This window comes from Chrysemys picta, chromosome 1 (genome assembly GCF_011386835.1).
Source record: "Chrysemys picta bellii isolate R12L10 chromosome 1, ASM1138683v2, whole genome shotgun sequence".
Taxonomy (NCBI): Eukaryota; Metazoa; Chordata; order Testudines; family Emydidae; genus Chrysemys; species Chrysemys picta.
In genome coordinates, this window is record NC_088791.1 from 107,692,930 (window position 1) to 107,704,970 (window position 12,041).

The 12,041-nt window shown below is 43.5% G+C and overlaps 2 protein-coding genes and 1 long non-coding RNA gene across 5 annotated transcripts in view; 1 reads left to right on the forward strand and 2 right to left on the reverse strand.

Annotated features, from left to right (window-relative positions):
- The window catches only part of LOC135975379 (uncharacterized), a 76,863-nt gene extending 65,426 nt beyond the window's left edge, over positions 1 to 11,437 (forward strand). Inside the window, exons 2-3 of the long non-coding RNA XR_010592385.1 lie at positions 2,078 to 2,128; positions 11,300 to 11,437. This is a non-coding gene — a long non-coding RNA (uncharacterized LOC135975379). The remainder of the gene's footprint in view (positions 1 to 2,077; positions 2,129 to 11,299) is intronic.
- Positions 1 to 12,041, reverse strand: part of LOC101945756 (uncharacterized) — a 63,512-nt gene that overhangs the window by 30,986 nt on the left and 20,485 nt on the right. For all 3 annotated transcript variants that reach the window (XM_042850106.2, XM_065566112.1, XM_005303081.4), the window contains exons 9-12: positions 5,222 to 5,263; positions 4,473 to 4,500; positions 2,294 to 2,368; positions 1,022 to 1,155 (exon numbers count right to left, since the gene is read on the reverse strand). In XM_042850106.2, the coding sequence (XP_042706040.2) occupies positions 1,022 to 1,155; positions 2,294 to 2,368; positions 4,473 to 4,500; positions 5,222 to 5,263 (279 nt within the window). The remainder of the gene's footprint in view (positions 1 to 1,021; positions 1,156 to 2,293; positions 2,369 to 4,472; positions 4,501 to 5,221; positions 5,264 to 12,041) is intronic.
- On the reverse strand, positions 7,619 to 9,825 carry LOC135975376 (uncharacterized). The gene is made up of 2 exons (XM_065566184.1): positions 9,252 to 9,825; positions 7,619 to 8,184 (listed from the first exon to the last, which is right to left on the reverse strand). Exons 1-2 carry the CDS (start codon positions 9,784 to 9,786, stop codon positions 7,871 to 7,873), a joined length of 849 nt encoding a protein of 282 aa, XP_065422256.1. The 5' UTR covers positions 9,787 to 9,825; the 3' UTR covers positions 7,619 to 7,870.

Consider the following 12,041-nt stretch of genomic DNA (forward strand, 5'->3'; position numbering starts at 1 on the left):
ACTTCTTTTAAAGCTTTCTTCAGTATGAAAGTCTTGCTTTTATATTTCTGTCCTTGAAAACTAAGGCTGCCTATGCTACAAACTTAAGTCTTCTAAGAGCCAAATGTTATCAAATATATTATTGGTATTATTTAACATTTATATTGCTGTGGTACCCAATGACCTCAACAAAGTGGAACTCCATTGCACCAGGCACTGTGCGAACATATAACACATATCAATCCCTAGCCCGAAGAGCTTACCCTGGACATTTTTAATAAGGATAATTAGTGAGAAGGAAGGAAAGTAGTCCTTCTGTCTGGAAATTCTTCTCCAGACAGACACACAGATCCATCAATATCCGTAAGGATAGATGGGAACTGCAATAATTTAGTACTAATATAGCCAAACTATTCTGCTTACTACTCCTAGTTCTGCAGCACCACATTAAACAATATCAGAACATCCTAGACAATGTCACATATAGAATTCCTGATTTGGGGGGCTGATTTTTGTGCTTGTGAAAATGAGGAACTATCAGAGTTGGCTTGAGGCAGATACTTTCTCTGCAAGCCTTCTGTACACAAGTGACAGTGCACTTCAACCCCAACCTGCAAAATCTCTGCTCATCCAGTTCTGAACTACTTTAAAACAGACACTACCAACTGTGCTGTGTGCTTGTTTTATGATATACCAAATTTGGACTATGATGAGATCATGTAAGACTAAACATTACATGACCACGTGAAAACACTAAGATTTGGAAACCACTTCACTCATATGAAATCTTTACCAGATAATGTTGTGATATTTTTAAAGGCTATTCCACCACTGTTGGCTGGCATAGGGACCGAGTATTTATGCAATTTGGAAAAATAAAAGGAGTTTTTGATTTATCAGAACTTCTTGGACATTTTGCATATTGTAGGTTAAAATTCTAACCAGTCAAAATCATAATCAGCAATATGTAATAGTCAAAATCCTAATTAATATCATGGCCTCTCTTATTCTGCATAATAGATACCGAATTCACTCAACTCACTTTTAAGATATTTGAGTTTTTTTGTTTGTTACCAACATATTTACATCTTGGCTCTTGACAGTTTGGTGAATTTTCCATATGGAGTGCTAAGAAGATGCACAAGTCTTCTTTATTTGGTAGACGAGAAGGAGGACCTGAAGAAAAAAGTGGAATTAGAAACTAGTTCATCAAAACAAGCATGGAGCAAAAGCAGCAAATGGAGTAAATGTAAAATAACCAATGGGACTGAGCTACAGAGGATAATTCCCAAACTATGCAGTCTCTGGTTAAAACGAATGCTGCTGTACTTTTCGTTTCTATGTGTATTAAAATAAAGAACTATATCCTAAAACCACATTAAAATTTGGTCCACCTGACACTCTGTGAGAATCCTCATTCTTGAACTTTCCTGATCCCGAGATCAATCTGTGCCTCTCCAGTCCCTGCTGTAAGTTACACTGGCCGTTCCAGCAGCTGGGGATTGCCAATGTGCAATGATACCCTAGTCTTGCTCCCGTCTCTGGCTACTCTGCCTGTATCTGCTGAAGGGAGAGTAACTCCTATGCCTGCCCCTTCCTTTGGCTGGCACAAGGAGTGACTTCCATTGACTTCAACAGGCTTTGTATCAGGCCCAAAGCAGATCTCCTATACCTGGGACAGCCTTTTCCTTATTCACTCAACTTCACGTTCCTCTCCAAAACTCATTTATTTCAGCTACCATACTGCCATTTATCTTCTCTTTGATGCTATATGTCCTTCTCTGTTACCTGAATATTATTTAAATAAATAACTCATAATTAATACAAATAATATAAGACAATTTATACAATGAGCTTTACTTAAAAACAACACTCTCCCAAAAGCTATATTTCCTTCCCGTCCAGTACTGTTGTGTCGATCCCCCTCCCCACAATGATCTGTTGTCACTTTCCATTTCATTACCTGTGTATTTTAGGTTGTAAGATCCCAGGGACCTTACGTCCGTACATGTCTGTAAAGCGCCAGTGGCACAGCAGTAGTGCTATACAAACAACAACCCATACTATCAGAACAATAACTTTATTTCTATTATTATAGGAAGAGAGGTCCAGAAGTGGAATAGCATGGAAATTTCAAATTAAGACTCAGGTATGTTGCTGGAGATTGATGTTAGAAGTATGCAAATTGCCTGCCCACACTATGGCTCATGACTTTCAGAACAATTAAATCTATTCAGACATCTTAAAGAAAAAAGAATTATGTAAACCAAGAAATAAGAATATATGAGCAAGTTTGATGAATATTTTTTTTTGCCTTTATCATTCTTTCTTTCTGTTTCTTCTCCATCTCTTTTTTCTGAATTCTCTGTTTGTTTACTGAGGGGGGAAGCTGGAGGATAAAAGAAAAAGAAAAAGTTTAAATCAGGAATGGTGTTTTGGATTTGCTCTAGTGAGGTTTAGTAATGGATGGGATCCCATCTATTACCATGAATGGCACCAGATCCCTGCTCACTACAAAAGGGAGAGGGTGGGGTATCTCAGGATCAGTTTACTACAATATTTGATAAACAAGATATTAAAATCTGGTTGATATTTGGATCCAAAGGGCCTTCTACCCAGGCAAAATTCAGATTTGTCAATGCTTATCATGAAAAAATCAAGACAAAAATGTGAACCATAGTACAAGATTCAGGGGAGCAAGATCATTATCATCGTTGCACAGAAAAGACCTTAGACAGACCAAGGCAGCCTCAAACGATCAGAGTGAGAGCCTTGAACTTCTCCTGTCCCAATCTTGTCAATTCTAGCTTCTCTATTGTCCCCCTTGTCAGTCATTCTCTTCTTTTGAACAACAACCCAGCCAACTCTTTTTACTTTTCCCTCTCCATACTGCTGCTGTCTATTGACCAGCTGACTCCCCTGCATCCACCTTCCCCACTGACTTCAACTCCTGGCTTTCATTCCTCCTCACACTGGAATCCCCTACTCTCATATTTGGTTACTTTAATTTCCATACTCATGTCCCAGCTCACCTTTCAGCCTCCTGCCTTCTTGCCCTCACTTCTTTGTTTGACTTGCACCTATGGATCGACTCCCTTACTCATCAAAATGGCCAGTCTCTGTTCCCTCTCTCTTCCTTTCCCCCCTTATCCCCAGTACATTCTCCCCCGTCACAGACTGTGAAACACTACCTGTCTTCCTTTTCCAACCTTTCTTTCTGCCCAAAGGACCCATACCTTTATTATTCTAACCTCTCTTGCCCAGCTCTCATGCTGTCACCCCTTCTCTCACTCTTTTCAACATCTCACTCTCATCAGTTTCCTTTCCCTCCCTATATAAACATACTTTTATCTTCTCCATCTTAAAATACTTGACCCTTTCTCCCACTCATACTATTACCCAACATCTCTTCTCCCCTTCATCTCCAGATACACTGAACGTGTTGTCCACAACTGCTGTCTGGAGCTTCTTTCTTCCAATTCCATTCTTGGTTCTTCTCATGTCTGGTTTCCACCCTCATTAAAGGCAACAGGACTTAGACTCTCAATGTTTATGTCACTTTTGAAAATGGGACTTAGGCATTTTTTATAATTTCATGCATATTTCAGGATGTATGTTTGCTCTTGCTTAAATCAAAGGGACTAAACTATAACAAGTATCATACCTAAGGGAGACTGTGTATTCTTAGAATAGGCATACACTATCCTGCTTAACATTTGTCATTTATTTTTTATTGGTATTCTAACTCTAATAAACAACGTTTTATGTAAGATAATTTTAGTATTTGCTGTTATTTTATAATAAGGGGCCTGATTCATTCCATTACCCTAGTGTTACTCCACTGACTTCAGTGGATTTATACCAGCATAAAATGAATGTAGTAGGCTGAAGAATCAAGCCCAAGGAATCCAAGCTGTTCTCAGAGAAAAGAAAAACAAAACGCAGGATTCAGATCAGCCTATTTAGCACCAGAGGAAACCACCTAAACACACATCAAAGGCATGAGAATTAGAAGCCTATGTCCAAAATGAAATTTTCATTTCATTTTCATTTGAGTAACAAAGAAAGACTAAAGACCAAAAGGGATGTCAAAGACAGGTGATCGAAAGACACCTTCTATTTTGTAAATTTATTATTCATTTTGCACATTCCTACAGCTAATCTAAGGCCCATTAACACATCCAGAAAACTGGGCCACTTATGGTGCAGAGAGCAGGATTCTTGTACACGTCAGCCTGTTGTTCATTCAGAAGTATTAAACCAGCAAATAGAGTGGTAGGATGCAGATATTTGAATTGTATGGCCCTGAACCAAAATAGAGCTAATAGGTCTAATTTAAGGACTCACAACTGAAAATTGTGTTTTTTATATAAAGGGGCCTATTCCAATATGTTATGACATGCTAGAAGTGATTTTAAATAAACTGAGTAATAATAAAATACCAAATTTAGCAACCTTAAGATACAATGTTCAACTGTATGTAGTTATCTTACCAGAACATTCCGCATATTGAGGTTTCCACTGTTGAAAAACAGAAGGAATTTATGCAAAGCACAGTCCCAAATAATTTTTTTGCATAGTTCTTTTTCTGACCACAGCTGCCTTTATTCATCCTAGTTATTCATTAGATCTGTCCAGGGAATTTCTTGGGACATTAGACAATTCTGGGTACCTTTACCCATACCTACATCCAATCTGTGTCATTATTTCATTCCTAAAGCTCTCAGTCTATTGGGGCAAGGCAAGCTCCAGGTCAAAAAGCTACCTTTATATCAGTATTTATCTAATTTGTCACTACCTCTGTCTGTCCCATTTCTCTTTCCTCCCCCAAACTCTGATCCCTTTACCGCTATCAAACATGTTTAATAAATCTTAATTCTTTAAGTGACATTGTTTTCCTCCTCTGGTGCTACTCCTGATATTTCTTCTTGTTGGTGCTTTGTTTCCCACTCTATCCCTGACTGGATGACTCCCAAACCCACAATGAGCTTTCAAGAAAGCCACCAAACACCTCCATTATGAACACTAGTTTGAATACATATTTACCTAAGTATGCTTCTCAGTTTCTTGTTTGATGAACTTTCTTACAAACCAAAATTAGCTTGGATAAACATTTAACAAAAGGAAATTTAAGTAGTTTTGAGCAACATCAAAGTGAATTTGATTTTATTAAATGAATGCTCATGAATACTTTTTTTTGCAACGTTTTCCTTCTTCTATACTCCTCAATAAGGATACATACCTGATAATATTCAAAGTTGCTCTTTAAAGAACCTGTGGAGTCCTGAAAAGGAAAAAAAAAATTTTAAAATACACATATATCTCTGGCCAATAGAAAAATGTGATCTTATTTGTGAATATTTTTTCTAGAATTCTCCATTTCTGGTAATCTTTACAATATGCATATTCTCATTTCTCCTATTAATTGGAGGCAGACCAGATATCTGGATGTAAGCCAGGCTTAGGACAACTCCCCAAAAAGAATTCTCCAGAACTATAGTTTCCAAAACTGAAAAATACTAACTATATAAAAGTTAACAAGTCACCTCAAGCCATTTGCAATAGAGCCAAGGAAAGAAATATAAGTATTTCCTTGAAGGAAATGGTCCTCCATTTCAAGTTACTCAGCAAATGAGTAATGGCCAGAAAAACTCTGGATACAATACAATGCTCCAAGGGAAGGCCAGACTGTCAGATACGGAAGGTTCAAGAAAGCACGTTCACTTGCATGATCAAATTTTCAATTCTTTGTTTTTCTTTTGTCCAACAGTCTTTAAAGTGAGATGTAGAAAGCACTTGTAAAGTGTAAAAACAATGAAGAATCCTTGTGGCACCTTAGAGACTAACAACTTTATAGTCTCCAAGAGTATGTCTACACTACGGGATTAATCCGAATTTATATAATTTGAATTTTGGAAACAGATTGTATAAAGTTGAATGTATGCGGCCACACTAAGCACATTAATTCGGTGGTGTGCGTCCATGTATCGGGGCTAGCGTCGATTACTGGAGCATTGCACTGTGGGTAGCTATCCCATAGCTATCCCATAGTTCCCGCAGTCTCCTCCGCCCATTGGAATTCTGGGTTGAGATCCCAATGCCTGATAGGGCCAAAAATATTGTTGCGGGTGGTTCTGGGTATATCCTCCCCCCTCTCCAGGGAAGCAACGGCAGACAACCGTTTCGCGCCTTTTTCCTGGGTGAACAGTGCAGATGCCATACCACGGCAAGCATGGAGCCCGCTCAGCTCAGGACAGCAGTCATGAACATTGTAAACACCTTGCACGTTATTGTGCAGTTTATGCTGAACCAGAACCTGCAAAACCAGGCGGCGAGGAGCAGGCTACGGCAGCGCAGCGGCGAGAGTGATGAGGATATGGACATGGAATTCTATCAAACCGCGGGACCTGGTGCTTTGGAGATCATGCTGTTAATGGGGCAGGTTATAGCCGTGGAACGCCGATTCTGGGCCCGGGAAACAAGCACAGACTGGTGGGACCGCATCGTGCTGCAGGTGTGGGACGATTCCCAGTGGCTGTGAAACTTTTGCATGCGTAAGGGCACTTTCTTGGAACTTTGTGACTTGCTTTCCCCTGCCCTGAAGTGCCAGAATACCAAGATGAGAGCAGCCCTCACAGTTGAGAAGCGAGTGGCAATAGCCCTGTGGAAGCTTGCAATGCCAGACAGCTACCGGTCAGTCGGGAATCAATTTGGAGTGGGAAAATCTACTGTGGGGGCTGCTGTGATGCAAGTAGCCAAAGCAATCACTGAGCTGCTGCTACGAAAGGTAGTGACTCTGGGAAATGTGCAGGTCATAGTGGATGGCTTTGCTGCAATGGGATTCCCTAACTGTGGTGGGGCGATAGATGGAACCCATATCCCTATCTTGGCACCGGAGCACCAGGGTACCCAGTACATAAACCGCAAGGGGTACTTTTCAATGGTGCTGCAAGCACTTGTGGATCACAAGGGACGTTTCACCAACATCAACGTGGGCTGGCCGGGAAGGGTTCATGACACTCACGTCTTCAGGAACACTAATCTGTTTAAATGGCTGCAGCAAGGGACTTACTTCCCGGAGCAGAAAATAACCGTTGGGGATGTTGAAATGCCAATCGTTATTCCTGGGGACCCAGCCTACCCCTTAATGCCATGGCTCATGAAGCCATACATAGGCAGCCTGGACAGGAGTCAGGAGCTGTTCAACTACAGGCTGAGCAAGTGCAGAATGGTGGTAGAATGTGCATTTGGCCGTTTAAAAGGTTGCTGGAGATCGTTACTGACTCGCTCAGACCTCAGCCAAACCAATATCCCCATTGTTATTGCTGCTTGCTGTGTGCTCCACAATCTCTGTGAAAGTAAGGGGGAGACCTTTATGGCGGGGTGGGAGGCTGAGGCAAATCGCCTGGCTGCTGATTACGCGCAGCCAGACACCAGGGTGATTAGAAGAGCACACCAGGAAGCGCTGTGCATCAGAGAAGCTTTGAAAACCAGTTTCATGACTGGCCAGGCTACAGTGTGAAATTTCTGTTTGCTTCTCCTTCATGAAAACCCGCCCCCTTTATTGACTCATTCTCTGTAAGGAACCTACCCTCCCCCTTCCCCCAGCTTGCTTTCAAAGGAAATAAAGTCACTATCGTTTAAAAATCATGTATTCTTTATTAATTGATTATAAACATAGGGAGAGAACCGACAAGGTAATCTGTGAGGTTTGGGAGGAGGATAGGAGGGAAGTAAAAGGCCACTGAAAAAATTCAATATAATGACAGCCTTTTGGTTGGGCTGTCCACTGGGGTGGAGTGGAAGGGTGCACGGAGCCTACCCCCCGCCCGCGTTCTTACACGTCTGGGTGAGGAGGATATGGAACATGGTGAGGGAGGTTATACAGCGGCTACAGCGGCAGTCTGTTATCCTGCTGCCATTCCTGAAGCTCCACCAGACCCCGGAGCATGTCCATTTGATCATGCAGCAGCCCCAGCATTGCAGCCTGCCACCTCTCATCTCGAGCGTCCCTCATGACCTCACGTTCACTGGCATCTTTCCTAAATTTAGATACTGTGTCCTTCCACTCATTCAAATGAGCTCTTTCATTGCGGGTGCATTCCATTATTTCCGTGAACATCTCGTCTCGCGTCCTCTTTCTCCACCGCCTTATCTGAGATAGCCTTCGGGACGGAGGAGGGAGTCTTGAAAAATTTGCAGCTGCTGGAGGGAGGGTTGAAAAAAAAGGAGAGACGGTTTTAAAATGATACATTTTACAGAACAATGCTTATACTCTTTCATGGTGAACAACACTATTCACATTACATAGCACATGTGATTTCAGTACAAGGTCGCATTTTCCATCTTAATATTGAGTGCCTGTGGTTTTGGTGTTAGAGATCACAGACACAGGTCCGGGCAACAGAATTCAGCTTGCATGCGGCCATGGTAAGCCATTGTCTTTCGGCTTCTGCGCCCTCCTTTCCCACATACCAAGCAAAGCCCGTTGACTGCTGCGGTTTTCCTGTTAACCTTCAGCAGCAGAAAACAAACTAACCCCCCCCCCCATCCAATTCTCTGGGATGATCGCTTTATTCCTCCCCCCATCGCGTGGCTGGTATCAGGGAAGATCCCTGCAGAAACCAAACTAACCCTCCCACCCCTCCCGCCATGAATTATCTGGGATGATCACTGTACCTCTCCCCCCACCGCGTGGCTGGTAACAGGGAAGATCCCTGCTAGCCAAATGCGAAAAGCTCAGGGCCAATTTCCTCCCCCCCATCCTCCTGCACTTGGCTAACTGCAGGGAAGGATTTCTTTTCAGCCACAGGCAAACAGCCCAGTAGGAACGGCCACCTCTGTCCCCTTAATTAAATTCCCGTATTTCAACCAGGTTACCATGAGCGATATCACTCTCCTGAGGATTACACAGCGAGATAAAGAACGGATGTTGCTTGAATGCCAGCAAACACCAGGACCATATGCTGCCAGGCTTTGTCATGCAATGATACCAGATTACTTGCTGCAAGCATGGCGTGGTCAAGTGTCCTACCATGGAGGACGGAATAAGGCTGCACTGCCCAGAAACCTTGTGGCAAGGCTTTTGGAGTACCTCCAGGAGAGCTTCATGGAGATGTCCCTGGAGGATTTCCGCTCCATCCCCAGACACGTTAACAGACTTTTCCAGTAGCTGTACTGGCCGCGAATGCATCCCAAGTCCTCAGGGCAAAGTAATCATTAAAAAACGCTTGTTTTTAAAACAAGTTTTATATTTTAAAAGGTAAACTCACCTGCGGTCCCTTCCATGGGGTCATGGTCTTGGATACTGGCTTGGGAGGGTACTTCAGTCAGGCTGAGAAAAAGATCCTGGCTGTTGGGGAGAACGGAGTGCTGGGTGCTCTCTGCAAGCTCGTCCTCCTCCTCCTCCTCCTCTTCCCCGTCCGCAGAATCCTCAGGTGTAGCTGATGAGACTATCCCCGACCCAGAATCCACGGTCACAGGTGGGGTAGTGGTGGCGGCCCCCCCTAGAATTGCATGCAGCTCGGCGTAGAAGCGGCATGTCCGCGGCTCTGACCCGGAGTGACCGTTTGCCTCCTTTGTTTTTTGATAGGCTTGTCTGAGCTCCTTGACTTTCACGTGGCACTGATCTGAGTCCCTATTGTGGCCTCTCTCCATCATGCCCTTGGAGATTTTTTCAAAAGTTTTGGCATTTCGTCTTTTCGAATGAAGTTCTGCTAGCACTGAATCCTCTCCCCATATAGCGATCAGATCCAGTACCTCCTGTACTGTCCATGCTGGTGCTCTTTTTCGATTATCGGCCTGCATGGTTACCTGTGCTGATGAGCTGAGCTATCTGTGGTCACCTGTGCTCTCCATGCTGGGCAAACAGGAAATGAAATTCAAATGTTCGCGGGACTTTTCCTGTCTACCTGGCCAGTGCATCCGAGTTCAGATTGCTGTCCAGAACGGTCACAATGGTGCACTGTGGGACAGCTCCCGGAGGCCAATACCATCGAATTGCGGCCACACTAACCCTAATTCGAAATGACAATATTGATTTTGGCGCTACTCCGCTCGTCACGGTGGAGTACAGAAATCGATTTTAAGAGCCCTTTATTTTGAAATAAATGGCTTTGTTGTGTGAACGGGTGCAGGGTTAATTTGATTTAATGCTGCTAAATCCGAATTAAAGTCATAGTGTAGACCAGGCCCAAGGTGTCACAAGGACTCCTGATTGTATTTGGTGATACAGACTAACACGGCTACCACTCTGAAACTTGTAAATTGTAGTAAGCAAGAGCACCCTCTGGACTTTTACTGTGCAGCAGCAGTGTGCACACAGGATGTGGCACTGCACAGCAAAACTAGTGCACTGCAGATTCACACCCTAGCTTGCCACACTGTAATGTCATGTGTAGACAAGCCCTAAGTCTGCTCCTCTCAAGTCTTTGAATGGGAGTTAAGCTGAATTTCTACACATTCACTTTCAGACCCAGGTTCTGGAACAGGTAAAGGCATAACTATGGCATCTGACACCTGATGAGGAGTCCTTCCTTGAACTAGACAGTTATTCCCGTAAGGATTTTTTTAGATGTGCAGTAGTGACTGTTACAACCTTGTTAAAAGCCCTCAGTGCAGTCGATAGCTGGAAGGCCTACCACAAACCTTAGGTACCTCTGGTTCTATGGAATTATGCATACATGAAAGTACACATTTTGGAAATCAAGAGATGCAAACTAGTAACCTGGATCCAGAGAGGGAACTATCCTGAACTTCAACTTGCATATGAATCTGTTGAGCTTTCTTAAGTCCCAGATGGGCCACCATCTTTCTTTCCTCTTTGGAATAAGGAAGTATTTGCTGTAAAACCCTTTTGCTGGTAATTTAAAGGTACCCTTTCTATAACTCCAAGAGAAAGAAGCGAGAGGACATCCTGGTGTAATAGGTCCTCATGAGATTTGTCCCTGGAAAGGGCCAGGGAAGGTGGGATGGGAATAGGCACACTGTGAAACTGGATAGAATATCCTATTGTAATAATATCATGACCCATTGGTCTGGAGTTATGGAAGACCAGGCATGCCTGAAAAGGGGCAAATGGTCACAAAGGAAGGGTTGGTGGCTCTGGATCCAAAGGGGTAAGGTGCATGTCTTGACAGTCCTATCAAAATGAATGTTTTGGCTCCAATGCAGACTGTGATACGTAAGCTTCAGAGGTACCCTGTCTTCTCTTATGCTAATGCTGCCACTGGAAGGCTCAGTCAATCTTTGGTGAGAGAAGGGAGCTGGAGCTGAGCTCTGTGGGGCATACAATTTCTGCCTGATTTTTTTTTTCTTTTAGGGGCAGGTTTATAGAACCCGAGAGAGCTAGGAGTCACTCGAGAAGCTTTCAATGTATGATGGGCACCATCTGTCTTAGAGATGAACAACTCTGATTCCTGAAAAGACAAATCCTCTGCTGTAGACTGAACCTCCTGACAGTAGCCAGACCCCTACAGCCAAGATGCCCTTCTCATCATGACTGCGGTGGCCATCAATTGTGAAGTGGTGTCTGCTGCACCCAAAGCAGCCTGAAGGATGGTTCTGGCAATCAACTGTCCTTCATTTACCTTCTTTCCCTTGCATCTGGAGGCAGTTTGCCCTGAATGCTGCAAATTTCTCATAGTTCAAATAATCATATCTGGCCACGAGGGCCTGATAATTTGCAACCCTAAAGTGCAAAGTAGCCAACTAATATGATTTATGGCCAAATAAATCCAGTGTTTTGTAATCAGGTTCTTTTGGTGTAGTCTTATTTTGCAGATGTGACTTTTCATCAGCAGCTGTCACTACTAATGACCCAGTTGAAGAAAATTGTTGATGCCTGTGACCTAATGGAGCTGGGGATGAGGGAGCTTGGGGTGTGGGAGGGGCTCAGAGCTGAGGCAGAGGGTTGGGGTGCAGGAAGGCATCAGGGCTCTGGTCTGGCGGTGCAGGCTCTGGGGTGGGGCCGGGATGAGGGGTTTGGAGTGCAGGAGGGGGCTCTGAGTTTGGGGGGGGTTCAGGACTGGGGCAGGGGGTTGGGGTGCAGGAGTGGGTCATGG

Excerpts from the sequence above, each read along its gene's own strand:
- LOC135975376 (XM_065566184.1), bottom strand. The coding sequence starts at position 9,786 with ATGCAGGCCGATAATCGAAAAAGAGCACCAGCATGGACAGTACAGGAG. Across the intron at positions 8,185-9,251 it reads CCCCATGGAAGGGACCGCAG|CAGCTGCAAATTTTTCAAGA; the intron begins GTGAGTTTACCT and ends CCCTCCCTCCAG.